Genomic DNA, 25917 nt, shown 5'->3' on the forward strand with positions numbered 1-25917 from the left:
GTATGGCTGTCTTGGCAGCCTCCCTTCATCGGCAGCAGATCCAAGTATTTCCGTATTTCAACGATTGGCTTATCCGGGGTTGCACCAGGAGACAAGTGCAGGCCCACATTCAAGTTACCATAGCCATGTTTCGTCAGCTGGGCCTCCTGCTCAACGTCCGAAAGTCGACCCTGGAGCCAAGCCAAAGAATAGAGTTCATCAGGGCAATCTTAGATTCCAGACTGGCCCAAGCTCTCCTACCGGATGTCCGCTTCTAGTCATTGGCGAACCTCATCCACAGCCTTCAAAGTTTCCCAACCTCAACAGTGAAAACGTGCCTGAGCCTTCTGGGGCACATAGCCTCTTGCACATACGTGACTGGGCATGCCAGACTGCGGCTCCGCCCACTTCAGGCCTGCTGTCAACAGTATATCGTCCAGCTCGGGACAGCTTGAGTATGGTGGTCACTGTCCCAGAAATGGTCCTAACCTCTCTCCGCTGGTGGTTGGATCCTAGGACAGTTTGCGAAGGGGTCCCATTTCATGCCCTCGACCATCCTTGTTCCTGGTCACAGATGCTTCATCCCTAGGATGGGGCGCCCACCTCAAGGACCTCCAAACACAGGGTGCAGTTGAGCTATCTCTACACATCAATGTGTACGAGAACTGATGGCGGTGCGCCTGGCGTCTACATGGATGTTGTGTGGCGGTCCTCACAGACAACACCACGGCCATGTTCTACATCAACAAGCAAGGGGGAGCCCGGTTGTCCCCCCTCTGTTGGGAAGCCATTCACCTGTGGCAGTTCTATATATTCCTCTATCCCTGTGGTGGCGTCCTTTCTCCCAGGGATCCAGAACACACTGGCAGATGGCCTCAGCAGGTCCTTCCAGTCTCACGAGTGGTCAATTCGTCTGGATGTCATCCACTCCATCTTCCTGAGGTGGGGGTTTCCCCAGGTCGACCTGTTCGCCTCATTCAGCAATCAGAAGTGCCAGATGTTTTGTTCTCTCCAGGGAAGTTCCCCAGGTTTGCTGTCAGACGCCTTCCTGATCCTGTGGAAGGACCAGCTGTTCTACGCCTTCCCTCTGTTCCCGCTAGTCCACAAGGTCCTGCTCAAGTTACGTAGGGACAGCGTGTGTCTGATTCTAGTCTCCCCAGCGTGGCCCAGGCAACACTGGTACACCACGCTGCTGAAGTTATCGGTAGACGCTCCGATCCCACTCCCGCTTTGGCCGGACCTGATCTCACAAGAACACGCCGCCTCTGTCACCCCAACCTCTGCTAGGCAGAGAGGGGCGCCACCTAACAAAGAGAGGGAAGAGCATCTTCGCAAGCAGGCTGGCTAACCTAGTGAGGAGGGCTTTAAACTAGGTTCACCGGGGGAAGAAGACCAAAGCTCTGAGGTAAGTGGGGAAGTGGGATACTGGGAGGAAGCACGAGCAGGAGCGCGCGAGAGGGCAGGGGTCCTGCCTCATACTGAGAAAGAGGGACGATCAGCGAGTTATCTCAAGTGCCTATACACGAATGCAAGAAGCCTGGGAAACAAGCAGGGAGAACTGGAAGTCCTGGCACAGTCAAGGAATTATGATGTGATTGGAATAACAGAGACTTGGTGGGATAACTCAGATGACTGGAGTACTGTCATGGATGGATATAAACTGTTCAGGAAGGACAGGCAGGGCAGAAAAGGTGGGGGAGTTGCACTGTATGTAAGGGAACAGTATGACTGCTCAGAGCTCAAGTATGAAACTGCAGAAAAATCTGAGTGTCTCTGGATTAAGTTTAGAAGTGTGAGCAACAAGGGTGATGTCGTGGTGGAAGTCTGCTATATAGACCACCGGACCAGGGGGATGAGGTGGACGAGGCTTTCTTCTGGCAACTCACGGAAGTTACTAGATCGTAGGCCCTGGTTCTCATGGGTGACTTTAATTTTCCTGATATCTGCTGGGAGAGCAATACAGCGGTGCACAGACAGTCCAGGAAGTTTTTGGAAAGTATAGGGGATAATTTCCTGGTGCAAGTGCTGGAGGAACCAACTAGGGGCAGAGCTCTTCTTGACCTGCTGCTCACAAACTGGGAAGAATTAGTAGGGGAAGCAAAAGTGGATGGGAACCTGGGAGGCAGTGACCATGAGATGGTTGAGTTCAGGATCCTGATACAGGGAAGAAAGGAGAGCAGCAGAATACGGACCCTGGACTTCAGAAAAGCAGACTTTGACTCCTTCAGGGAACTGATGGGCAGGATCCCCTGGGAGAATAACATGATGGGGAAAGGAGTCCAGGAGAGCTTGCTGTATTTTAAAGAATCCTTATTGAGGTTACAGGGGCAAACCATCCTGATGTGTTGAAAGAATAGTAAATATGGCAGGTGACCAGCTTGGCTTAACAGTGAAATCCTTGCTGATCTTGAACACAAAAAAGAAGCTTACAAGAAGTGGAAGATTGGACAAATAACCAGGGATGACAATAAAAATATTGCTCGGGCATGCAGAAGTGAAATCAGGAAGGCCAAATCACACCTGGAGTTGCAGCTAGCAAGAGATGTTAAGAGTAACAAGAAGGGTTTCTTCAGGTATGTTAGCAACAAGAAGAAAGTCAAGGAAAGTGTGGGCCCCTTACTGAATGAGGGAGGCAACCTAGTGACAGAGGATGTGGAAAAAGCTAATGTACTCCGTGCTTTTTTTGCCTCTGTCTTCACGAACAAGGTCAGCTCCCAGACTGTTGCACTGGACAGCACAGCATGGGGAGGAGGTGACCAGCCCTCTGTGGAGAAAGAAGTGGTTCAGGACTATTTAGAAAAGCTGGACGAGCTCAAGTCCATGGGGCTGGATGCACTGCATCCAAGAGTGCTAAAGGAGTTGGCGGATGTGATTGCAGAGCCATTGGCCATTATCTTTGAAAACTCATGGCGATCGGGGGAGGTCCCGGACGACTGAAAAAAGGCTAATGTAGTGCCCATCTTTAAAAAAGGGAAGGAGGAGGATCCTGGGAACTACAGGCCAATCAGCCTCACCTCAGTCCCTGGAAAAATCATGGAGCAGGTCCTCAAGGAATCAATTCTGAAGCACTTAGAGGAGAGGAAAGTGATCAGGAACAGTCAGCATGGATTCACCAAGGGTAAGTCATGCCTGACTAATCTAATTGCCTTCTATGACGAGATAACTGGCTCTGTGGATGAGGGGAAAGCGGGGGACGTGTTGTTCTTTGACTTTAGCCAAGCTTTTGACACAGTCTCCCACAGTATTCTTGCCAGCAAGTTAAAGAAGTATGGGCTGGATGAATGGACTATAAAGTGGATAGAAAGTTGGCTGGATTGTCCTGCTCAACGGGTAGTGATCAATGGCTCCATGTCTAGTTGGCAGCCGGTATCAAGTGGAGTGCCCCAAGGGTCGGTCCTGGGGCTGGTTTTGTTCAATATCTTCATAAATGATCTGGAGGATGGTGTGGATTGCACCCTCAGCAAGTTTGCAGATTACACTAAACTGGGAGGAGAGGTAGATACGCTGGAGGGTAGGGATAGGATTCAGAGGGACCTAGACAAATTAGAGGATTGGGCCAAACGAAATCTGATGAGGTTCAACAAGGACAAGTGCAGAGTCCTGCACTTAGGATGGAAGAATCCCATGCACCGCTACAGACTAGGAACCGAATGGCTCGGCAGCGGTTCTGCAGAAAAGGACCTAGGGGTTACAGTGGACGAGAAGCTGGATATGAGTCAACAGTGTGCCCTTGTTGCCAAGAAGGCCAATGACATTTTGGGATGTATAAGTAGGGGCATTGCCAGCAGATCTAGGGATGTGTTCCCCTCTATTCGACATTGGTGAGGCCTCATCTGGAGTACTGTGTCCAGTTTTGGGCCCCACATTACAAGAAGGATGTGGAAAAATTGGAAAGAGTCCAGTGGAGGGCAACAAAAATGATTAAGGTACTGAACACATGACTTATGAGGAGAGGCTGAGGGAACTGGGATTGTTTAGTTTGCGGAAGAGAAGAATGAGGGGGGATTTGATAGCTGCTTTCAACTACCTGAAAGGGGGTTCCAAAGAGGGTGGCTCTAGACTGTTCTCAGTGGTAGCTGATGACAGAACAAGGAGTAATGGTCTCAAGTTGCAGTGGGGGAGATTTAGGTTGGATATTAGGAAAAACTTTTTCACTAGGAGGGTGGTGAAACACTGGAATGCGTTACCTAGGGAGGTGGTGGAATCTTCTTCCTTAGATATTTTTAAGGTCAGGCTTGACAAAGCCCTGGCTGGGATGATTTAGTTGGGGATTGGTCCTGCTTTGAGCAGGGGGTTGGACTAGATGACCTCCTGAGGTTCCTTCCAACCCTGATATTCTATGATTCTATGATTTTCTATGACCTGCAATCCCTCCATCTCATGGCGTGGATGCTGCATAGCTAACTCAGTCAGAGCTACTCTGCTCACGCTCGGTGCAGCAGGTACTACTAGGTAGCAGAAAACCCTCCACTCGAGCCAGGTACCTGGCCAAATGGAAGCGTTTCTCCCGCTGGTGTGCTCAGCGCAACACGCCCCCTTTGCAGGCGTCGGTGCCTCTCATCCTAGAGTATCTCCTTTCCCTAAAAGAGCAGGGTCTGGAGATATCATCTGTTAGGGTGCACCTGGCAGCCATCTTGGCTTTCCACCCAGGAGAACATGGTCGCTCTGTCTTCTCCAACCTGGCAGTCGGTTGGTTTCTTAAGGGATTGGACCGTCTCTACCCGCAGCTTCGACAACCGGTCCCGGCGTGGGACCTTAACCTGGTCCTTTCCAGACTCACGGGGCCCCCGTTCGAGCCGATGGCCACCTGCTCGCTTCTCTACCTATCTTGGAAGACAGCCTTCTTTGTAGACATCACTTCAGCACGGCACGTATCTGAGATCAGAGCCCTCATGTCAGAACTGCCGTACACGGTTTTTCATAAAGACAAGGTACAGCTTTGCCCTCACCCTGCCTTTCTTCCCAAGGTGGTGTCAACTTTTCACATCAACTAGGACATTTTCCTCCTGGTCTTCTATCCGAAGCCACACGCTACTCGATGGGAGCAACGGCTGCACTTCCTTTATGTTCGTAGGACCCTCGCCTTCTATGTTGAACGTACGAAGCCGTTCAGAAAGACGACCCAGCTATTTGTTGCTGTGGCCGACCGGATGAAAGGCCTCCTCCTGGTCTCCTCAGAGCATATCTCCTCTTGGATCACGTCCTGTATCCGTGCTTGTTACGACCTGGCCGACGTCCCGGCCACACACCTCACCGCCCATTCCACAAGGGCCCAAGCTTCATTGGCTGCTTTCCTGGCACAGGTTCCAGTACAGGAAATTTGTAAAGCTGCCACTTGGTCTTCAGTTCATATGTTTGCCTCTCACTGTGCAATAGTCCAGCAGTCCAGAGACGATGCTGCATTTGGTTCAGCGGTTCTGCACACAGTGGTATCTCACTCCGACCCCACCGCCTAGGTAAGGCTTGGGAGTCACCTCATTGGAATCGATATGAGCAAGTACTCGAAGAAAAGACGGTTACTCACCTTTGTAACTGTTGTTCTTTGAGATGTGTTGCTCATATCTATTCCAAACCCGCCCTTCTTCCCCTCTGTCAGAGTAGCCGGCAAGAAGGAACTGAGGGGGCGCTGGGTCAGCTGGGGTATATATCCAGCGCGATAGAGGCGCCACTCCAGGGGGCTCCACAGCCAACTCACTGGGTGTTGCTAGGGTAAAAATTTCTCCGACGATGGTGCACGTGGCATACGCACACTTAATTGGAATGGATATGAGCAACACATCTCGAAGAACAACAGTTACAAAGATGAGTAATCATCTTTTCCTGTGGCAGGATTATCATGAAAATCTGCAAAAATGCTCCTCTGATTTCTCCGTGTATTTTTAGGTGCCCATCTCCATGGTATTTTCTCTCCCTCCTCCTGCAGAGCAATGAAATATTCAGGTGATCATACGTATAGGTGAAAGAATATACCTTTACTATGCTATTTTGGTGCAATTTCATGAAGGGCTAGAGTCTAGTTTATTATCCAGGTTCTTCTATTTCTAAGCTTGTCTTGGTTTCCTACCTGCTTAGTTGCTGTGATAATACAGTAACTCCTCACTTAAAGTCATCCCGGTTAACGTTGTTTTGTTACGTTGCTGATCAGTTAGGGAACATGCTCTTTTAAAGTTGTGCAATGCTCCCTTATGTCGTTTGGCAGCCGCCTGCTTTGTCCACTGCTTGCAGGAAAAGCATCCCATTGCAGCGAGCTGGTGGGGGCTTGGAACCAGGGTGGACCAGCAGCCCGCCTATCAGCTCCCTTCTCCCCTAAGTTCTCTGTGCAGCAGCCGCCCAGCAGGCTATCAGTTGCCGCTGTTCAGCTGTCCCTCCCCCCACTGCCATGTGCTGCTCCTGCACTCTGCCTTGGAGCTGCTCTCCAGAGCCTCCTACTGGGTGGGGGGAGAGGGGAAGGAGAGGGGGCTAATGTCAGGGTGTCCCCCTCCCCCCTGCTCCTGCACCCCACTTAGCCCATCTCCATAGAGCAGGGGACACACACGACAGGGCTCAGGAGGGAGGGAGCTTCCTGCAGCAGCTGCTGCTTCTCAGCTTGCTGGTTAACTTAACAAAGTAGTGTACTTAAGAGGGGTGTCAGCATACTTAAAGGGGAAATGTTTCAAAGTAGCAGCTGTGTTAGTCTGTATCCGCAAAAAGAACAAGAGTACTTGTGGCACCTTAGAGACTAACAAATTTATTTGAGCATAAGCTTTCGTGAGCTACAGCTCACTTCATTGGATGCATGCAGTGGAAAAAAACGACATAAGGGAGCATTGCACAACTTTTTTTCCATTGCATGCATCCGATGAAGTGAGCTGTAGCTCACGAAAGCTTATGCTCAAATAAATTGGTTAGTCTCTAAGGTGCCACAAGTACTCCTTTTCTTTTTAAAGGGGAAATGTGCATCTCTCTCTCTCTCACACACAGGGTGTGTGTCTCTGTCTGCCATGCTGTCTCCCCTCCTTCCATTCGTGCTGCCTTGTAGAGTGTGAGGCTACATTAAGAACAATGAGTTAACCCATGAGGGCTCAGCCAATTGCTAGTTCATCGTTTAGCGGTAAGGCATTCCCTGGGAAATATCCCACCCTCTGACTCCACCACCTCAACCAAGCTTCACAATCATCAACGCTGTGTACAGTATTAAATTGTTTGTTTAAAACTTATACTGTGTGTGTGTGTGTATATATATATATAGTTAATCTTTTGTCTGGCAAAAAAAAAATTTTCCTTGGAACCTAACCCCCCCATTTACATTAATTCTTATGGGGAAATTGGATTCGCTTAAAGTCGCATTTTTCAGGAACATATCTACAATGTTAAGCAAGGAGCTACTGCAGTAGGTTCTCTTGCTGGAAAAACTGTAATGGTCCTTCCAGACCTTTCAGGGTCTGTTTTAGTGTTTGAAAAGTGAGAAAAGAACTAGAAACCATGACATTAGAATAATGAAGCTTCTTGAGCAGCTTTCAAGATGCTGTTTTCCTGGTCCCTGGGTGGGAGCAGCACCTTATGGAAGAGGAGTCCTTAGTCTATACCTTTGAGACAGAATGTTGGGCATGGGAGTCTCTTGTTAGAGGAGGAATGTTTTAACTCTCTGAGGCAGTGTATGTCAAATTCCCAAAGAGTTTTAAAAACAAGATTTAGTAAGAATGCAGCAAAAAGATCCAAATAAAACAAAAGAAACAGTTTCTATGGTGCATCTGTTCTTGTGCTGGGTAGGTACCTCTTCTGCTTAGTTACAGTAGGGTATTAGCTTTCCATTTCTAGAGTGCTGCTGAAGTGAAGAAACAGATTGACAGAGGCAGAAGAGTACCCAGAAGTCACCAACTACAGGACAGGCCCAACAAAGAAAATAACAGAACGCCACTAGCCATCACCTTCAGCCCCCAACTAAAATCTCTCCAACGCATCATCAAGGATCTACAACCTATCCTGAAGGACAACCCATCACTCTCACAGATCTTGGGAGACAGGCCAGTCCTTGCTTACAGACAGCCCCCTAACCTGAAGCAAATACTCACCAGCAACCACACAACAGAACCACTAACCTTGCAACAAAGCCCGTTGCCAACTGCATCACTGCGCCGCTCTGAGTCCCTTCGCCATTCTGAGACCCGGCACCGCACGTATGCTATATGCCAGTCTGACTCATGGCACTGGTTCGACCCACGGCACTGGTCTCGCAGCCCCAATCCTCGGAGCCGTTCCTCCTCGAGGTGGTCGTTGGCTGATAGGTCATGGTCCCACTCACAGTCTAGGTCATGGTCTGAGACCTCGCGGCATCGCTTAGATCGTCATCATTCCATGCACCACTCTCCGTTGTGGCACTGCACCTCTCCAAGTTGCCGATCGCGGCACTGCTGTCTGGCACAGCGCAGATCTCCGGCGCGGCACCATTCTTTATCGCGGCACCGGTCTCTGGCACGGCACCGCTGTCCGACACAGCACTGGTCGCAGTCGCTCTCTCAACGTCGCTCCCCATCGAGGCTAGGTTCAACTTCTCGGCACGCGTAGACCCCATGGTACCGCTCTCCACAACGGCACCCGTTGCCGCCCGGATCTCGCCATTCCTCACAGTACCCATCCTGCCCATCAGGGGACGCGAAACCTTCCTTGGTGCACTCAAACACCTCCCTTCCTTGGCCGACCCACTCCCAGTCTCCCTCCCTTAGGTCGGGTAGGGCATCAGGAGCTTCAGACGTACCCCAATCAGGCCCAGGCAGCTGCAGACAGGACACCTCAGTACCCCACTGGCAACCCCAGTGGCAGTTCTGGACCCCCTGGAGGTACCACCAGGTGCAGGGTGCCCTCCCACTGCCGCTGTCCTTCTGCTGCCACATTCAGGGTCCTGCCTTCCTGAGGCAACCCTCAGTGGTGCCCCCTCCAGACCCTGCACAAACTCTGGAACCAGCCCCACCCCCGGTGGAGGCTACTCCCGCTGCTCAGGAGGAACCGGACACAACAGACCAAGGGGCTGTTTCGGACTCAGCCATGCCAGTCGCATCCTCCTTGTCTTCTCCTGACAAGGCTGTGGTGGGTACATCCACATCCAACCCACCTCCCATGGACATAGAATCATAGAATATCAGGGTTGGAAGGGACCTCAGGAGGTCATCTAGTCCAACCCCCCGCTCAAAGCAGGACCAATCCCCAATTTTTGCCCCGATCCCTAAATGGCCCCCTCAAGGATTGAACTCACAACCCTGGGTTTAGCAGGCCAGTGCTCAAACCACTGAGCTATCCCTCCCCCCCCCAAACTTCAGGGCACTGCAAGAACTCCTCCGGCAGGTGGCCCTGAACATGAACCTCCAAGTGGAGGAGGTTGTAGAAGAAGGTGGACATCCTGACACCAGAAGGGCCTTCTAGAGTAGCCTTACCAGTTGTTAAAACTATTCAGTCTAATGCCAAAACAGTCTGGCAAACTCCAGCCTCCATTCCCCTCATGGCCAAGGGAGCTGAAAGGAAGTACTTTGTCCCCACTAAGGGGTATGAATACCTTTTCACACACACACACCCCGCCCCCGCCCCCATGCTCCCTGGTGGTAGATGCGGTAAATGAGAGAGAAAGGCAGGGTCAGCAGGGGCCTGCCCCTAAATCAAGGGATGCGAAACGCCTGGATCTCTTTGGGAGAAAGGTTTATTCCACGGGTGGCCTTTCCCTTTAGATCGCTAGTCAACTCGCGTTCCTTAGCAGATACAATTACAATTCTTGGTCTGCTATTCAGAAGTTCCAGGAGCTTCTCCCATCCGATTCATGCACAGAGCTGGGGGCCATTGCCAAGGAGGGCAGACTAGTGGCCCAGACTTCTCTTCAAGACTCCCTGGATGACGCAGACACTGGCGTCTGGCATTGCCATGCGATATAACGCCTGGCTCCAATCCTTGGGCCTCCCACCAGAAGTCCAGCAGATGATCCAGGACCTCCCGTTTGACAGTCAAGGCCTATTCGCCGAACAGACCAATTCGAGACTGCATAGCCTGAAAGATTCACGTAATACCATTAAGTCTTTAGGCATGCATACCCTGGCAACTCAGAGAAAGCCGTTCAAGCCACAGCCCACCCAGCAGCAATCCTTCCCCTCTAAACCCAGGCAGGACTTCTTCCACAGGAGGCGCAGATACTCTTGGCGCAGGCCATCGCGCCCCCGTCCTGGGCAGGGCCATGGAGAATCCAAGCCCCCTCCGGGCCCTAAGCACACCTTTTGAAGATATGCATGAGGATGGATTACCAGTCCACAACCCAGCCAGCTATCCTCCCTTTCTGAACCGTCTATCCGACTTCTACTGTGCATGGTCCCTTATTACATCGGACGGATGGCTCCTCTGCGCGGTACAGGCGGAATATTCTATCAACTTCTGTTCCTTCCCACCCTCCCACCCCCCTTGCCTGTCCCTCTTCGGGGACCCCTCTCACGAGCAACTCCTTATTTAGGAGGTCCAGTCCCTCCTCGTTCTAGGAGCCGTGGAGGAGGTGACTCAGGAGCTCAGAGGCAAGGGTTTCTACTCACATTACTTCCTCGTCCCTAAGGCAAAAGGAGGCCTATGGCCCATTCTGGACCCAGGGAGCTCAACAAGTACATCGTCAACTTAAAGTTCCTCATGGTCTCCTTGGGCAAGATCATTCCCTCACTGGATCCTGGAGACTGGTACACTGTCCTCGATATGAAGGATGCCTATTTTCACATCTCAATCACTCCATCTCACAGATGTTTTCTCTGGTTCATGGTGAACAAGATGCATTATCAGTTCACAGCCCTCCCATTCGGCCTGTGCACGGCTCCTTGTGTCTTCACCAAATGTGTGGTGGTCATCGCAGCCTTCCTTCGCCACCATCGCGTGCATGTCTACCCGTATCTAGACGACTGGTTCATATGAGGCTGGTCCAGCCAGCACGTAGAATCACAGGTGCAATTGATCATAGACACGCTTGGGCATCATTCTAAACGTCAACAAGTCGGTTCTCGCTCTGACCCAAACAATAGAATTTATCGGAGCGGTTCTGTTCCGCAGCTGGGGGCTTCCCCGAATCGATCTGTTCACCACGCGGGCCAACAGGAAGTGCCCAACCTTCTGCTCCTTCTGGGGTCACAGCCCCGGGCTCGATCGCAGATGCCTTCCGGATTCCCTGGTCCGGTCAGTTACTGTACGCCTTCCTGCCTTTTCCTCTGATTCACAAGGTGCTTCTCAAGATCCTTAGGGACAAGGCGGACGTCATACTGGTGGCCCCGGCTTGGCCTCGCCTGTGCTAGTAACCCACTCTCTTGAATCTGTCGATCTGGGCCCCGTTGCATCTACCTCTCACTCCCACCTCATCTCACAGAATCACAGTCGTCCTTCAGTCTCTCCATCTCATGGTCTGGAGGATCTGTGGTTGAACCAGGCTGAGCTCGCCTATTCGGACTTGGTGAGACAGGTGCTCCTGGAAAGCCGCAAACCTTCTACCAGGATTGCGTACGAAGCAAAGTGGAAACGGTTTTCCATTTGGTGTGCTTAATGGCAGGTGCTCCTGCTTCAGGCGTCAATCCTGTGCATCTTGGACTATCTAGTGCACTTGAAAGACCAACACCTGGCATTCATCTCTCCTAAGGTCCACCTTGCGGCTATCCCGGCATTCCACCCGGGCATTTCTGGGCATTCCGTGTTTGCACACCCCATCGTGGGATGTTTCCTAAAAGGTCTGGAAAATGTCTATCCCCCGAAGAAGCCCACTGTGCCGGCCTGGGACCTTAACTTACTTCTTTCTCCCTCATGGGTCTTCCTTTCGCAGCACTAGCTTCCTGCTTACTTCTCTATCTCTCCTGGAAGGTTGCCTTCCTAGTTGCCATTACCTCAGCACATGTTTCTGAGCTATGGGCCTTCACGTGTGAGCCACCATATACAATTTTCATCTCATAAGGATAAAGTTCAGCTTAGACCTCATCCAGCTTTCCTACCAAAAGTTGTATCCTGTTTCCATGGCAGCCAGGATATTTTCCTGCCCGTTTTCTACCCAAAACCAATCTTAGGGAGCAGCAGCTGCATTCCTTGGATGTCAGAAGGGTGCTCACCTTCTACATAGATCAAACAAAACCGTTCCGCAAGACAACCCAGTTGTTCGTCGAACGAAAGATGCTCTGGTTTCTTCCCAGTGGATATCTTCATGGATTACTTCATGTATTTGCTCTTGTTATAAAGTTGCAAATGTCCCTCTGCCTACTGTTACGGCTCACTCCACAAGAGCTCAAGCCTCCTCTGCAGCCTTCCTGGCGCATGTATCCCTCCAGGAAATCTGCAGGGCTGCCACATGGGCTTTGGTGCACACCGTCATGTCGCACTATGCCATCGTCCATCAATCTCATGATGATGCGGCCTTCGGCGGGGCGATTCTTCAGTCTGCAGTACCGACTCCGACCCCACCTCCAGTGTAAGGCTTGGGAGTCACCTAACTGGAATTGATATGAGCAAGCACTTGAAGAAGAAAAAATGGTTACTCATCCTTTTTGTAACTGTTGTGCTTTGAGATGTGTTGCTCATATCTATTCCACTTCCCCACCACCTTCTGCCGGCAAGAAGGAGCTGAAAGGGCGTCGGGCGAGCAGGGTTGTATATAAAGCGCCATATCGGCACCACTCCAAGGGGCTCCACAGCCGGCCCGATTGGTACTGCTACGGAAAAGTTTCCGACATCGTGCACATGGCACGCGCACACCTAACTGGAATAGATATGATCAATACATCTTGAAGAACAACAGTTACAAAAAGGGTGAGTAACTGTTTTTTTTCTATTTTGGGCAAATAACCTGGATTCAGCATCAGCCTTCATTCCATCCATACTGGCGTACCTGCTGCATTTGAAATTATAAGGACTCTCTAGATCATCGTCAAAGTGCACTTGGCAGCTATTTCTGCACACCTTGTGCTAATTGATCATAAGACTGTACTTACCCATGATACAGCTAAGATTTGTGAAGGAACTAATGAATGTTTACCCTCCAGTCAAAGAACCAGCACCAACATGGGACCTCAACCTAGTGTTTATTCAGCTTGTGAAACCTTCCTTTGAACCTTGGGGAAATGTTCCCTATTTCACTTTTCAATTAAGACACCTTTTGTTATAGCAATCACATCTGGTAGAAAAGTAAGTGAAATACAAGCTCTCATGGCTGATTTGTCATTCATGACAGGTTTCAGAGTAGCAGCCGTGTTAGTCTGTATTCGCAAAAAGAAAAGGAGGACTTGTGGAGCCTTAGAGACTAACCAATTTATTTGAGCATAAGCTTTCGTGAGCTACAGCTCACTTCACTGGATGCATTCAGTGGAAAATACAGTGAGGAGATTTATATACACACAGAACATGAAAAAATGGGTGTTTATCATGCACACTGTAAGGAGAGTGATCACTTAAGATGAGCTGATTTTTTCCACTGAATGCATCCGATGAAGTGAGCTGTAGCTCACGAAAGCTTATGCTCAAATAAATTGGTTAGTCTCTAAGGTGCCACAAGTCCTCCTTTTCTTTTTGTCATTCATGGTTTTCCACAAGAATAAAGTGCCCTGGAGCACCCCTGGAAAAAAATTAGTGGGTGCCCACTGGTAGGCGGTTCTCCTTCCCCCACTTCCAGCGCCTCCCATCCATTGGCGGCCCTGCCGTTCGACTCCTCCCCCTCCATCCCAGTGCATCCCACCTGCCAGAATCAGCTGTTTCCTGTCATGCAGGAAGCTCTGGGAGGAGTGGGAGGAGCGGGGAGGGGGCGGGAAGAGGCAGGGTGGGAGTGGGGACTTGGGAGAAGGGGTGAGAGTGGTGGCGGGAAGAAGTGGGATGGGGTTGGGGATTTGGGGGAAGGGGGCAGGTGGGAGCGGGACCTGGGGCGGAGCAGGGGCTTGAGCAACACCTGGGCCCAGAGGAAGCCGGCGCCTATCGTCCCCATCCTAAATTTCTTCCCCAAGTAGTAATACCATTCCATCACAACCAGGAACAGGAGGGACATGAGAGCACTCCAGTGAGTACTTCTGTGAAACATTCTGCCATCAGTGTGGCACCAGCTGTGCACCCTATGAATGTGAAAATGTAGAGTCCATCTTAAAAGAACTCCAGTTACAGCGAAAAACCTTAATTTAGCAATTCACTTTTCCAAGTGTGGAATGTGGCCTCAGAGACAGTGCCTCCGGGCTTTCCCCTTTACAGCCCTGGTTATGTCTTTTGAGGTTTATTTTGATGTGCCTGGTTTACACCAAACACCTCTTTCTCTTGGCCTTTCACCAAATTCATTCAAGGCCCTAGTTAATCTGGTGGCTAAACAGTTTCATTTCCTGCTTTCCTGTCCCACCTTTGTTGCTTACCCCACCCCCAAATGGTACGTTGGAGGTAGACTTACTGAAATGAGGATTTTCAACCCACATTTGAAATCCTCCACCCCATCCTTCAGATGACACACACTGTTGTTGGAAGAAATTATTTTAAATTGCTAATTAATCTGTTCTAATGTTTATAGTCCCTAATCCAAGGTGTTTATCTAGCAGACAAATAATTTTCTGCTTTGCTTCTGAGTTTAAAGAGATGGGAGTGTATGTAACTCTTAGTCTGTCTTCACTCGAAACACTGCAGCTGCACTGCTGCAGCACTTAAGTGTAGACACTCACTGAGGCAAAGGGAGGGGTTCTCCTGTTGCTGTGGTAAATCTTCCTCCAACAGGCAGTAGCCAGTTCGACCAAAGAATTCTTCCATTGACCTAGAGCTGTCTGTCTGGGTTTAGGTCATCATAACTACCTAGCTGTGCCTTTTCCCACACTCCTGAGCAACATAGCTGGGTTGACCTAACTTTAGACTTCTCTTGTCTTACCCAATATAGAGCAGAAGTAATGTTATGAATAAGGCTATGATTTAGTCACAGAGGTTGCGGAAGTCATGGAATCTGTGACTTCCAGCGACCTCCGTGACTTCAGCCTGCGGTGGTCGGAAGCTGCAGGTTCCCCTGCCACCCGTGGGGGCAGGGATCTGCGAAGTACCCTGCTGCCTCTGGCAGCTCCTGGAGCTCCAAGCCGATGCAGACGGGGGGTACCCCCAAGCTCCTGGCCACTCTAGGTGGTAGGGGCCCCCAGATCTGCCAGTGGCAGAGGAACCCCTGACCCTCCGGCTGCTGCAGGCAGTGGGAAACCCCGCAGCTCCCAAGCGGCTGCCAGTGGTGAGGGAATCACCACCCTGCCAGTGGTGAGGGAACTGCTGCAGGGGAACCCCTGAGCTCCCCGCTGCCCTGGGCGTCTGGAGCCTCCTAGGGCCTCCTAGCCCCTGTGCAGCTGCCCCACTTCAGGCAGTGTGGGGACCTGCAGATCCCCATTTTGTCAGGGATATTTTTAGTAAAAGTCACGGACAGGTCACGGCTTCCGTGAATTTTTGTTTTTTGCGTGTGACCTTTTACTTTTACTAAAAATGTCCATGACAAAATCTTAGCCTTAGGGAGGGTCGGCTCTAGGCACCAGCAAAACAAGCAGGTGCTTGGGGCAGCATTCCGGCGCCTGCTATGCCGCCCCTAGAAATGTGCCCCCGCCGCCCCAGCTTGCCTCCACTCCGCCTCCGCCTGCTCCCCTGAGCGCGCCGCTGCCGCTCTGCTTCTCCCCCTCCCTCCCTGGCTTGCCGCGCACCTGTTTCGTGTGGCAAGCCTGGGAGGGAGGGAGGGAGGGAGGGAGGAGAAGCCGAGCGGCGGCGCGCTCGGGGGAGGCAGCGGTGGGGGAGCGGAGGCAAGCTGGGGTAGGGAGCGGTTCCTCTACCCCCGCCCCGTTACGTCCTGTGCTCCCCCACCCACCCTCACTCACCTCCACTCTGCCTGCTCCCCTGAACACGCTGCCTCTCCCTCGCCTGAGACGGAGGTGGGAGAAGCGGAGCAGCGGCGTGTTCAGGGGAGCAAGCAGAGCGGAGGTGAGCTAGGGCGGGGGGTGGGGGGGAGCCACAGGAAGCAATGCGGGGGGAGGAATGCAGCACGCCCGGAGGAGGAGGCGGGGCCGGGGATTTGGGGAAAGGGTTGGGAAGGGGCAGAGTTGGGATGGAGCCAGGGACAGGGAGGGCATGAAAAAAAAGCGGGGGCAGCCAAAAATTTTTTTTCTTTGGGCAGCAAATATCCTAGAGCCGGTCCGGGCCTTAGGTATATATTATTGATGGATTATAGTCTGTTTGGTGCAGGAAATGCCATGCTATAACTGGTTTGAGAAGAGGGGGTACCATATTTATGAAAGAACTTGGACTACTTCAGACAACCTTTGTGCTTGCCCTTGTACGTGTATTTGTCACTAACCACTGTGCTTTATGAATAATTTGTACACTTGACATTTAGGTTCTCTCAGCTGAAGGGCCTGAACCTGTCCCATAATATGCTGGGGGAGCTTCCTATATTGCTGTGTGAGATCTCCACTCTGACTGAACTCAACATTTCCTGTAATGGGCTTCATCACCTGCCAAGCCAGATTGGCAACCTGTTCAAGTGAGTTATGTGACTTTTGTCTTGGCGCTTAAACACCTTTCATCTGTGGTTATAGACTTGCCCTCTGTCTTGGTTTGAGTGCAGACAGAGTAAAGGCATCACTGGTGAGACAGGCCCTCTTGCTCTGTGACCCTTACTGAGAGCCCAAGAGTGCCTTTCACAATATGACCCAAGGAACCCTTAATGCCAGCTGACCAGTGTGTTACAGAAATGTCCTGATTCTGGTACGTACATTCTGGTGCACCAAAAGATGTTATGTGAAGGCTTACATGAAAGCCAGGATCACACTGGTTATTAACCTAGTTGTGAAATGTATGTACAGATACTGTGTAAGGAGTTGTGTATATATACACTGAAAATATATTCTTAGAGTCTGTATTAAGGAGTGAATCACTAGCAGGAGTGAAAAAAAGGTTTTCTGTCAGACAAGAGTAAATTAAGCATTATAAATGGATGCCCATTTACATGCAAAGTTGTCAAAGAGACATGAAGTCAGCAGGGAAGGAGCACACAGGAAAAACAAGTTACAGGTGGTTATACAGTCTCTGAATACAGGCAATGAACTATGGGGAGTATAGGTAGAAGGTAAAGAATACACCCTCTTATTCTGGACCCAGGAAGTAAACAAGCAGTGCGTTTACATTCATGAAAATGGCATCTCACCAAACGGTGGTTGAAAATGCTGCAGATAACTTTGGTGGTGAGGTAAACTTTAGACAGAAAGCTAGCTTGTTAGTTAAGTTTAGTTTCTAGAAAGCTTTTGTTGTTTTGTTGTATATGTAACTCTTTGCTTCCACTTACTCACTATCGCTTGAATTTTTGATGATAAACTTCTTATTGTTTTCCACTATAAATATGGCCGGGTCTACATTACAGAGTTAGGTCAATATAAGGCAGCTTACATCGACCTAACCTTTTAAGTGTCTACACTACAGTGTTGCTCCTTCCCATGTAAGTCCCTCACTACAACGACTTAATTACTCTACCTACACAAGAGTTGCAGCACTGAGGTTGATATAGTTAGAGTGACGCAATGTTTGTGTAGACACTGTGTTACTTACATCACCTGTCAACTTGGCACCAAGCTCCCAGCTGGGAGCCTGGTCTCTCAGCCTGGCACTGGGAGCCTGGCCTCTCAGCCCCACACACTGTCCCCCATAAGTTGGGGCAAGCGCTCCTGGTGAGCATGCACACCACCGACAGAAGGAGGGTAGTGTGGACATGAAAAATAGCAGTAATTACTGCAGTGGCTGTACGTCGACCTAACATTGGTAGACTTAGTTGTCATCATCAGAAGAAAGCTCCGCACTGACCAGGACACACCAACTCAAAGCCGCACCAAATTCTGCCATAACAAGAGATGCAAAACCTGTAGGCGTATCTCCACTGCTATGATGATGAACACAATACACCTTTCAAGATACATGGGTCCTGCACTTGCCTATCACAATGTGTGGTGTACCTTATCCAGTGCATTAAATACCCCATTAACAAGTGTGTGGGTGAAATGAAACAATCACTATGCTGAAAGACAAAAACACCAGATCACCTGTGGGTGAACTGTTTTCACAAAGCAATCACTTCGTATCTGACCTGTCAGTCCTCATCCTTAAAGGAAACCTTCAGAGTAAATGTGACAGTGCTGGGCAACAGTAGCTGTACCAACAGTCTGATAACTGGATCACCAATTAAATCACCCTGGGGTAAACCTGAGGGGCAAAACTGTGTCCAGTTGAGCGATTGGGGATGGACTGGAGAGAGCTACAAGGCTAATTAACCCCAAAAGTAGAAAAGGTACAGAAAGGAAGTGCCAAGTGGGGGGAAGAGACTGAGAAGCTTAGAACATAAGAAGAGCAATACTGGGTCAGACCTGTGGTCCATCTTGCCCCGTATTCTATCTTCCAACAGTGGTAAAGGTGCTTCAGAGAGAGTGAACAGAACGGGTAATCATCAAGTGATCCAGCTCCTGTCGCCCATTCCCAGCTTCTGGCAAACAGGTTAGGGACACCTCAGAACATGTTTGGCATCCTTGCCCATCCTGACTAATAGCCATTGATGGACCTAGGCTCCATTAACTTATCTAGTTCTTTTTTTAACCCTAAAAGAAAAGGAGTACTTGTGGCACCTTAGAGACTAACCAATTTATTTGAGCATAAACTTTCGTGAGCTACAGCTCACTTCATCGGATGCACACGAAAAGCTTATGCTCAAATAAATTGGTTAGTCTCTAAGGTGCCACAAGTACTCCTTTTCTTTTTGCGAATACAGACTAACACGGCTGTTACTCTGAAATCTTTTTTAACCCTATTATAGTCTTGGCCATCACAACATCCCCTAGCACTTGAGTTCTACAGGTTGACTGTTGTGTGAAGAAATATGCTTCCTTTTGTTTGTTTTAGACCTGCTGCCTATTAATTACATTTGGTGACCCCTTGTTCTTGTGTTATGAGAAGGAGTAAATAACACTTCCTTATTTACTTTCTGCACACCAGTCATGATTTTATAGACCTCTATCATATCCCCCCTTAGTTGTTTCTTTTCCAAACCAAAAAGTCCCAGTCTTATTAATTTTCCTCATATGAAAGCTGTTCCACCCTTTTCTGTACCTTTTCCAATTCCAGTATATCTTTTTTGAGAGGGGGTGACCAGATCTGAACACAATATTCACGATGTGGGCGTACCATGGATTTTTATAGAGGCAATATGATATTTTCTGTCTTATTATCTATCCCTTTTTAAATGATTCCCAACATTCTGTTAGGTTTTTTGATTGCCACTGCACATTGAGTGGATGTTTTCAGATTAACTATCCACAGTGATTCCATGATCTCTCTCTCTTGAGTGGTAACAGCTAATTCAGCCCTCATCATTTTATGTACATAGCTGGGCTTATGTTTTCTAGTGTGCATTACTTTGCATTTATCAACATTGAATTTCATCTGCCATTTTGTTGCCCAATCACCCAATTTAATGAGATCCCTTTGCAACTTTTCGCAGTCTGCTTTGGACTTAACTATCTTGAGTAGTTTTATATCATCTGCAAATTTTGCCACGTCACTTTTTACCCCTTTTCCCAAATCATTTATGAATATGTTGAACAATACTGGTCCCAGTACAGACCCATGCGGGACACCACTATTTACCTGTCTCCATTCTGAAAACTGACTGTTTATTCCTACCCTTTGTTTCTTATCTTTTAACCAGTTATTGATCCATGAGAGCACCTTCCCTCTTATCCCATGACAGCTTACTTTGTTGAAGAGTCTTTGGTGAGGGACCTTGTCAAAGGCTTTCTGAAAATGGATTACCCTTGTGCTTGTGCTCGTTGACCCCTTCAAAGAATTATAGATTGCGGGGGCATGATTTCACTTTACAGAAACAATGTTGACTCTTCCCCAAAAAATTTCGTTCATCTATGTTTCTGAAAATTCTATTCATTACTATAGTTTCAACCAATTTGCCTGGTACTGACGTTAGGTTTACCTGCTTGTAATTGCTTAGATTGTCTCTGGAGCCTTTTTTAAAAATTGGTTTCACATTAGTTATCCTCCAGTCTTCTGGTACAGAAGCTGATTTAAATGATAGGTTACATACTACAGTTATTAATTCTGCAATTTCACATTTGAGTTCCTTCAGAACTCTTGGGTGAATACCATCTGATCCTGGTAACTTATTACTGTTTCGTTTATCAATTTGTTCCAAAACCTCCTGTAATGACACCTCAGTTTGGGACAGTTCCTCAGATTTGTCACCTAAAAAGAATGGCTCAGGTTTGGGACTCTCCCTCACATCCTCAGCTGTGAAGACTGATGCAAATAATTCATTTAGTTTCTCCGCAATGGACTTATTTTCCTTGAGTGCTTCTTTAGCATCTTGATTGTCCAGTGGCCCCACTGGTTCTTTAGCAGGCTTCCTGCTTCTGATGTACTTAAAAAAAATTGCTGTTACTTTTTGAGTCTTTGACTAGCTCAGGAGTGGCCAACCTGTGGCTCCGGAGCCACATGTGGCTTTTCAGAAGTTAATATGCAGCTCCTTGTATAGGCACCGACTCCGGGGCTGGAGCTACAGGCGTCAACTTTTCAGTGTGCCGGAGGTTTTCACTGCTCAACCCCTGGCTCAGCCACAGGCCCTGTCCCCTCCCCTGAGCCTGCAGTGCCCTCCCTCCTTCCCCTCTGAGCCTCCTGCACACCACGAAACAGCTGATTGGTAGGGAGGGGGAGGCACTGATTGGCGGGGCTGCTGGTGGGTGGGAGATGCTGGGAGCGGGGTGGGGCAGCTGATGGGGGGCTGCAGACATATTACTGTGGCTCTTTGGCAATGTATACTGTTAAATTATGGCTCCTTCTCAGGCTCAGGTTGGCCACCCCTAGCTGTTCTTCCAATATCTTTTTTTGGCCTTCCTAATTATATTTTTACACTTCACTTGCCAGAGTCTATATGCCTTTCTATTTTCCTCAGTAAGATTTAACTTCCACTTTTTAAAGGATGTCTTTTTTGTCTCTAACTGCTTCCTTTACTTTGTTTTTTAGCCACGGTGAAATCTTTGGGTCCTCTTATTATATTTTTTAAATTGAGGTATAAATTTAAATTGAGCCTCTGTTATGGTGTCTTTAAAAAGTTTCCATGCAGCTTGCAGGGATTTCACTTTTGAAGAGTCAGAGCCAGGAGAGATCTCTCAGTGGGATGATACCTAAGGAGTATATGCTATTGAAAATACAGAGTTGCACAAGTTTGTAAGGGTGGAGGAGAGAACACTGTAAATAAATTGCACAAAGGGTGTTTGGCCAGAAGTAGGTCTTTGAGTGGTGTGTGGCTAGAAAAGAGGCAGTAGTGGGGTGATGCCCTGTCACAATCACTTTCAAAGCCAAGCCTGGGAGCTTACATTCATAACTTTACTAGACCCTAACAATCATGGTCTTAATAAAGACACTGGATTTATGGCTTATTACAACAATCTGTAACTCGCTATGTCCTGTGACTGTGGAGGTGTTAACTTGCCACTTCACCTGGAAAGGGCTTTTACAATATGCGGTAACTACTTATGCTAAATACTCTGTGCCACCTGATATTTATCTGTGACACTCTGGCTATGATTGCACTACAAAGTTAAGTTAACTTAAATTAGGTCGGCGATCATCCATTGCTGTAATTAAACCACTTTTGCATGTCCAGGGAACACTCATTGTGTTGGAGGAGTGCATCCACAGCTGGTGCTCTTGCATTGACAGAGAGAGCAGTGCTTCAGACTGCTACTGATCAGTTTTGAAGCAGTTTGGAGGTGGAAAGTCCATTGTGGGGGTTGCAGTAATGCAAGTGTACAGGGCCATTAGTTGCCTCCTATTACAAAGGACTGTGACTCTGGGCAATGTGTGGGAAATAGTGGATGGCTTTGGGGCAATAGATGGCATGCATATCCCCATTTTGGCCCCAGACCACTTTGCGATGGAATACATCAACAGAAAGGGCTACTTTTCTAGGGTATTGCAAGCGCTGGTGGATCACCAGGTTGTTTCACCAACCTCAGCGCAGGGTGGTCAGGGAAGGTGCATGATGCATGCATCTTCAGGAACACTGGGCTGCATAGAAAGCTGTAAGCAGGGACTTTCTTTCCAGACCAGAAGATTGTAATTGGGGAAGTGGAAATGCCAATTGTGATCTGGGAGACCTAGCCTACCTCTTGCTCCCGTAGCTCATGAAGCCTTACACCAGAAACTTTGACTGTAGCAAGGAGCGCTTCAACAACAGACTCAGCAGATGCAGAATGACCATTGAACGTGCCTTTGGCAGATTAAAGGGTTCCTGGCACTATTGGCAGGTTAGACGTCAGTGAGGAAAATATTCCCATGGTCACAGCAGCCTGCTGTGCTCTGCATAACACTTGTGAAACAAGGGGGAAAAGTTTCCGTAGGGGATGGAGGCTTGAGATGGATTGGTTGGAAGCTGCTTTTGAGCAGCCACATACCAGGGCTGTTAGAGGGGCTCAACAGGGAGCTGTTCAAATCAAGAATGCTTTGAAGGAGAATTTTGACAATGTGCCCCAGTAATATGACTTTCTCTAATGAATTGAGCCAGGCATTGCTTTCTTGCACTGTAATGTGAGCCTTATAATGATTGCTGTGTATGCATTAATTTTACTTTGCAAATGCAGTGATTACTGTTATGTATTAATTTCAGCAGCAACCACCATGTGCAGTAGATCAATAAAGATTCATTTTCTTTCTATACGTACACTTTTATTTAACAGCTATACAAATATTTCTATTACCTACAAGAGACATGACAATGAAGAGCACTTTTTACAATGATGCTTTCACAGCTGGGTGTATGTCCAGCTGTCATTGTGAAACATGTTCCTGGGTGGAGTGCATTGACTACTGCGACGGACCAGGAACACGCGAAGAATGGGGTGTGGGGGGGAGTTTGGGGAAGGCATAAAAGGCGTTTCTGTTTGGGTTGCAGGGGGAGACAAGCATGGATGTGTTTCACCTGCAGCACAATCAAGGACCTCAGCAAGTCCAGTTGGCCCTCAAGCAGCTGTATCCTCCACTCCAGTCCGTTTCCTCTCCTGGCTATTCATTCTCAATTTTTCATTGATAGCCTCTCTCAATGCTCTCCGCTTGCTATCAGCAGCATCAGACAATTGCAGCACCTCCCTGGACATGTCTTCCTTACTCCTCCTGTTCATGTCCTTATCAGACAGTGCCGTTCAGCTGGTGTGCAGGAGTAGACCCTCAAGGATGCATCTGAAAAAGCTAAAGAAACAATAAACGGAAGCACTTTTATGAGTGCACTCACAGCCTTGTTTCTTTTCAAGTTATACCACTTTCTCACTTTCCTATAACAGGCACACAGCACAGCGAGAGCCCTAACCATGGTGGGTTTGGCACAGGGGGAAAGAGGCAAGATGGGACAAAGGGCGGGTGGGTTTCAGAGTGAGGTGACTACAAATGTCTAGGGACACTATTCTGATTACTGGCACCGTTTTCCAAAGGCAGTGGTGATAGAAGCTGATATCTCGCTCCTCAGGGTGACCAGGGATGCAAGGGTGCAGTCCTGCATGGGTGCAGCTGCAGGCTGAGTCTGTATGCTGCTCACCTGTGTGCTGCTTTGGCGCCTGTAGAAGTAATTGCCGATTAGCACAGCAAAGTTATTGCGGGGGAAGAAATAAGGTAGCCCTCTCAAGGAACCTTTGGCAGAGGATTGCAGAATACCTCCATGAAAGTTTCCTAGAAATCAGTATGGAGAATTGCTGGCACATCCCAGTGTGCATCAACAAACTTTTCTGTCGGGTCCCCTCTGTCTAGGTTCACAGGGAGATGAGAAGCAGATGCAAAAAGTGCTACTGTTGGTTATATCTATTCCTCTTCTATCCTTTGGAAAAAAAATCTAGCTCTACCTCATTTCTCCCTACAGTATCAAAGTACAATGAGTATTTACTGGAGCTCCCCTCTTCCGCATGAGGCATGCCAGAGTGCTGGGGCTGCCTAAACCCCTCTGGAGTTAAAAAGAGATCCTGGCTTGCCACGCCCTCAGACATCTCTGTTGCCTGTCCCCCATCTTCCTCCAACTCCACTTCCTTGTCTACCACTTCATCCTCAGGATTCACTCTGCTGCTTCCAGCTTCCCCAAAGTATCCACAAGGGTCTTGATGGTGGAGGTGGGGTTGCTGAGGATGGCATGCAGCTACTTGTAGAAGTGGCATGTCTTTGGCAACGCACCAGATTGGTGATTGGCCTCACTTGCCTTCTGGTACACCCTGCCTCAGCTCCTTGATCTTTGCACAGCACTGCTGCGTGTCCTTCTCGTACCCCTTAAGCTCCATGCCACAAGTAATTTGCCCATATGTATCAAAATTCCTATGGCTGGAGCAGAGCTGCAACTGCACAGCCTCCTCTCTGCACAGATCTGACAACTCCAGTGTACTCAGGCGGGAGCGTGTTTGCTGCAGGTACCCACCATTTTCAGCTGGGACAATGCTATGTGAGCTGTCTACATTGTGCAAACAGGAAGAGGAATTTCAAAAGTTCTGGGGCTTTAAGTGGGGAGGGACGCATGCTTATGTACCTGGCTGCAGAGCAGCGGAGTTCAAACCAGAGCGGTCATGATGGGCATTGTGGGATACTACCTGGAGGCCACTTAGGGTGACATAAGCAACGCAGTGTTTACACTAACTTCATTGCAAAAAGCTCTATGCTTCTTGTCCAGGTGCTTTTATTATGTCGGCATAGCAGGAGAGTTAAATTGGCAGGAGGAGCATTGCAGTGTCTACACCTCCACTGTTTTGTTGACAAAAGCTGACTTTTGTTGACAAAACTGTTTAGTGTAGACATGGCTTCTGAGAACCTTTCCCAGAGCTGAAGAAGAGCTCTGTGTAAGCTCTTAAAACTTATCTCTTTCACCAGTAGAAGTTGGTCCAATAATGTTACCTCACCCATCTTGCCTGTCAAATAAATACTCTACAGTACTCTATAGTTATACTTTACAGTTACAAAGTAATTACACAAAAAGAAAAGGAGTACTTGTGGCACCTTAGAGACTAACCAATTTATTTGAGTATGAGCTTTCGTGAGCTACAGCTCACTTCATTGCATCCGATGAAGTGAGCTTAGAACACAAGCATATTAGCTGAATAATAAATAATCATGTAATAACCTTACAACTCTAGAAACAAGTCACAGTTAGCTACTGGAAATAATAATCAAGCTGTAATTAGCCAGTGTATAAATTCACTGACAATGTTAAACAGGTGACTCAATTCTCCATCCCTGAATGTTTCCCTTTTTCCCTTTGCCTGCCACAGTCTCCAGATCTTATGTCTTGATGGGAATTTCCTCACATCTTTGCCAGAAGAGTTGGGAAACCTGCAGCAGCTCTGCTCTCTCGGGCTTTCCTTCAACAACTTCAGTGAGGTGCCAGTGGTCTGTGAGAAACTCACTGCCTTGGACAAACTGGCCATGGCAGGGAACCAGCTGGAAACCCTGAACCTTGGGATGCTGAACAGGATGAGCCACATCAGATATGTGGATCTTAGGTAAGTGGACTCTAGCTGCTTGAACATTCCATCAGCAAGAGTGCTCCTCAACCCCACTTAGAATCATAGAATCATAGAATATCAGGGTTGGAAGGGACCCCAGAAGGTCATCTAGTCCAACCCCCTGCTCGAAGCAGGACAAATTCCCAGTTAAATCATCCCAGCCAGGGCTTTGTCAAGCCTGACCTTAAAAACCTCTAAGGAAGGAGATTCTACCACCTCCCTAGGTAACGCATTCCAGTGCTTCACCACCCTCTTAGTGAAAAAGTTTTTCCTAATATCCAATCTAAACCTCCCCCACTGCAACTTGAGACCATTACTCCTCGTTCTGTCATCTGCTACCATTGAGAACAGTCTAGAGCCATCCTCTTCGGAACCCCCTTTCAGGTAGTTGAAAGCAGCTATCAAATCCCCCCTCATTCTTCTC

At 48.6% G+C, this 25917-nt stretch overlaps 1 protein-coding gene across 4 annotated transcripts in view; it reads left to right on the plus strand.

Annotated features, from left to right (window-relative positions):
• PHLPP2 (PH domain and leucine rich repeat protein phosphatase 2) overlaps positions 1-25917 on the plus strand; it is a 143093-nt gene that overhangs the window by 53068 nt on the left and 64108 nt on the right. For all 4 annotated transcript variants that reach the window (XR_012154557.1, XM_073308382.1, XM_073308384.1 and 1 more), the window contains 2 exons: positions 16313-16459; positions 25260-25490. Coding sequence is in view for 3 of the 4 variants with exons in the window: in XM_073308382.1 (XP_073164483.1) it covers positions 16313-16459; positions 25260-25490 (378 nt within the window). In the remaining variant the exon portion in view is untranslated. The remainder of the gene's footprint in view (positions 1-16312; positions 16460-25259; positions 25491-25917) is intronic.

The sequence above is a fragment of the Lepidochelys kempii genome, chromosome 12 (genome assembly GCF_965140265.1).
Source record: "Lepidochelys kempii isolate rLepKem1 chromosome 12, rLepKem1.hap2, whole genome shotgun sequence".
Taxonomy (NCBI): Eukaryota; Metazoa; Chordata; order Testudines; family Cheloniidae; genus Lepidochelys; species Lepidochelys kempii.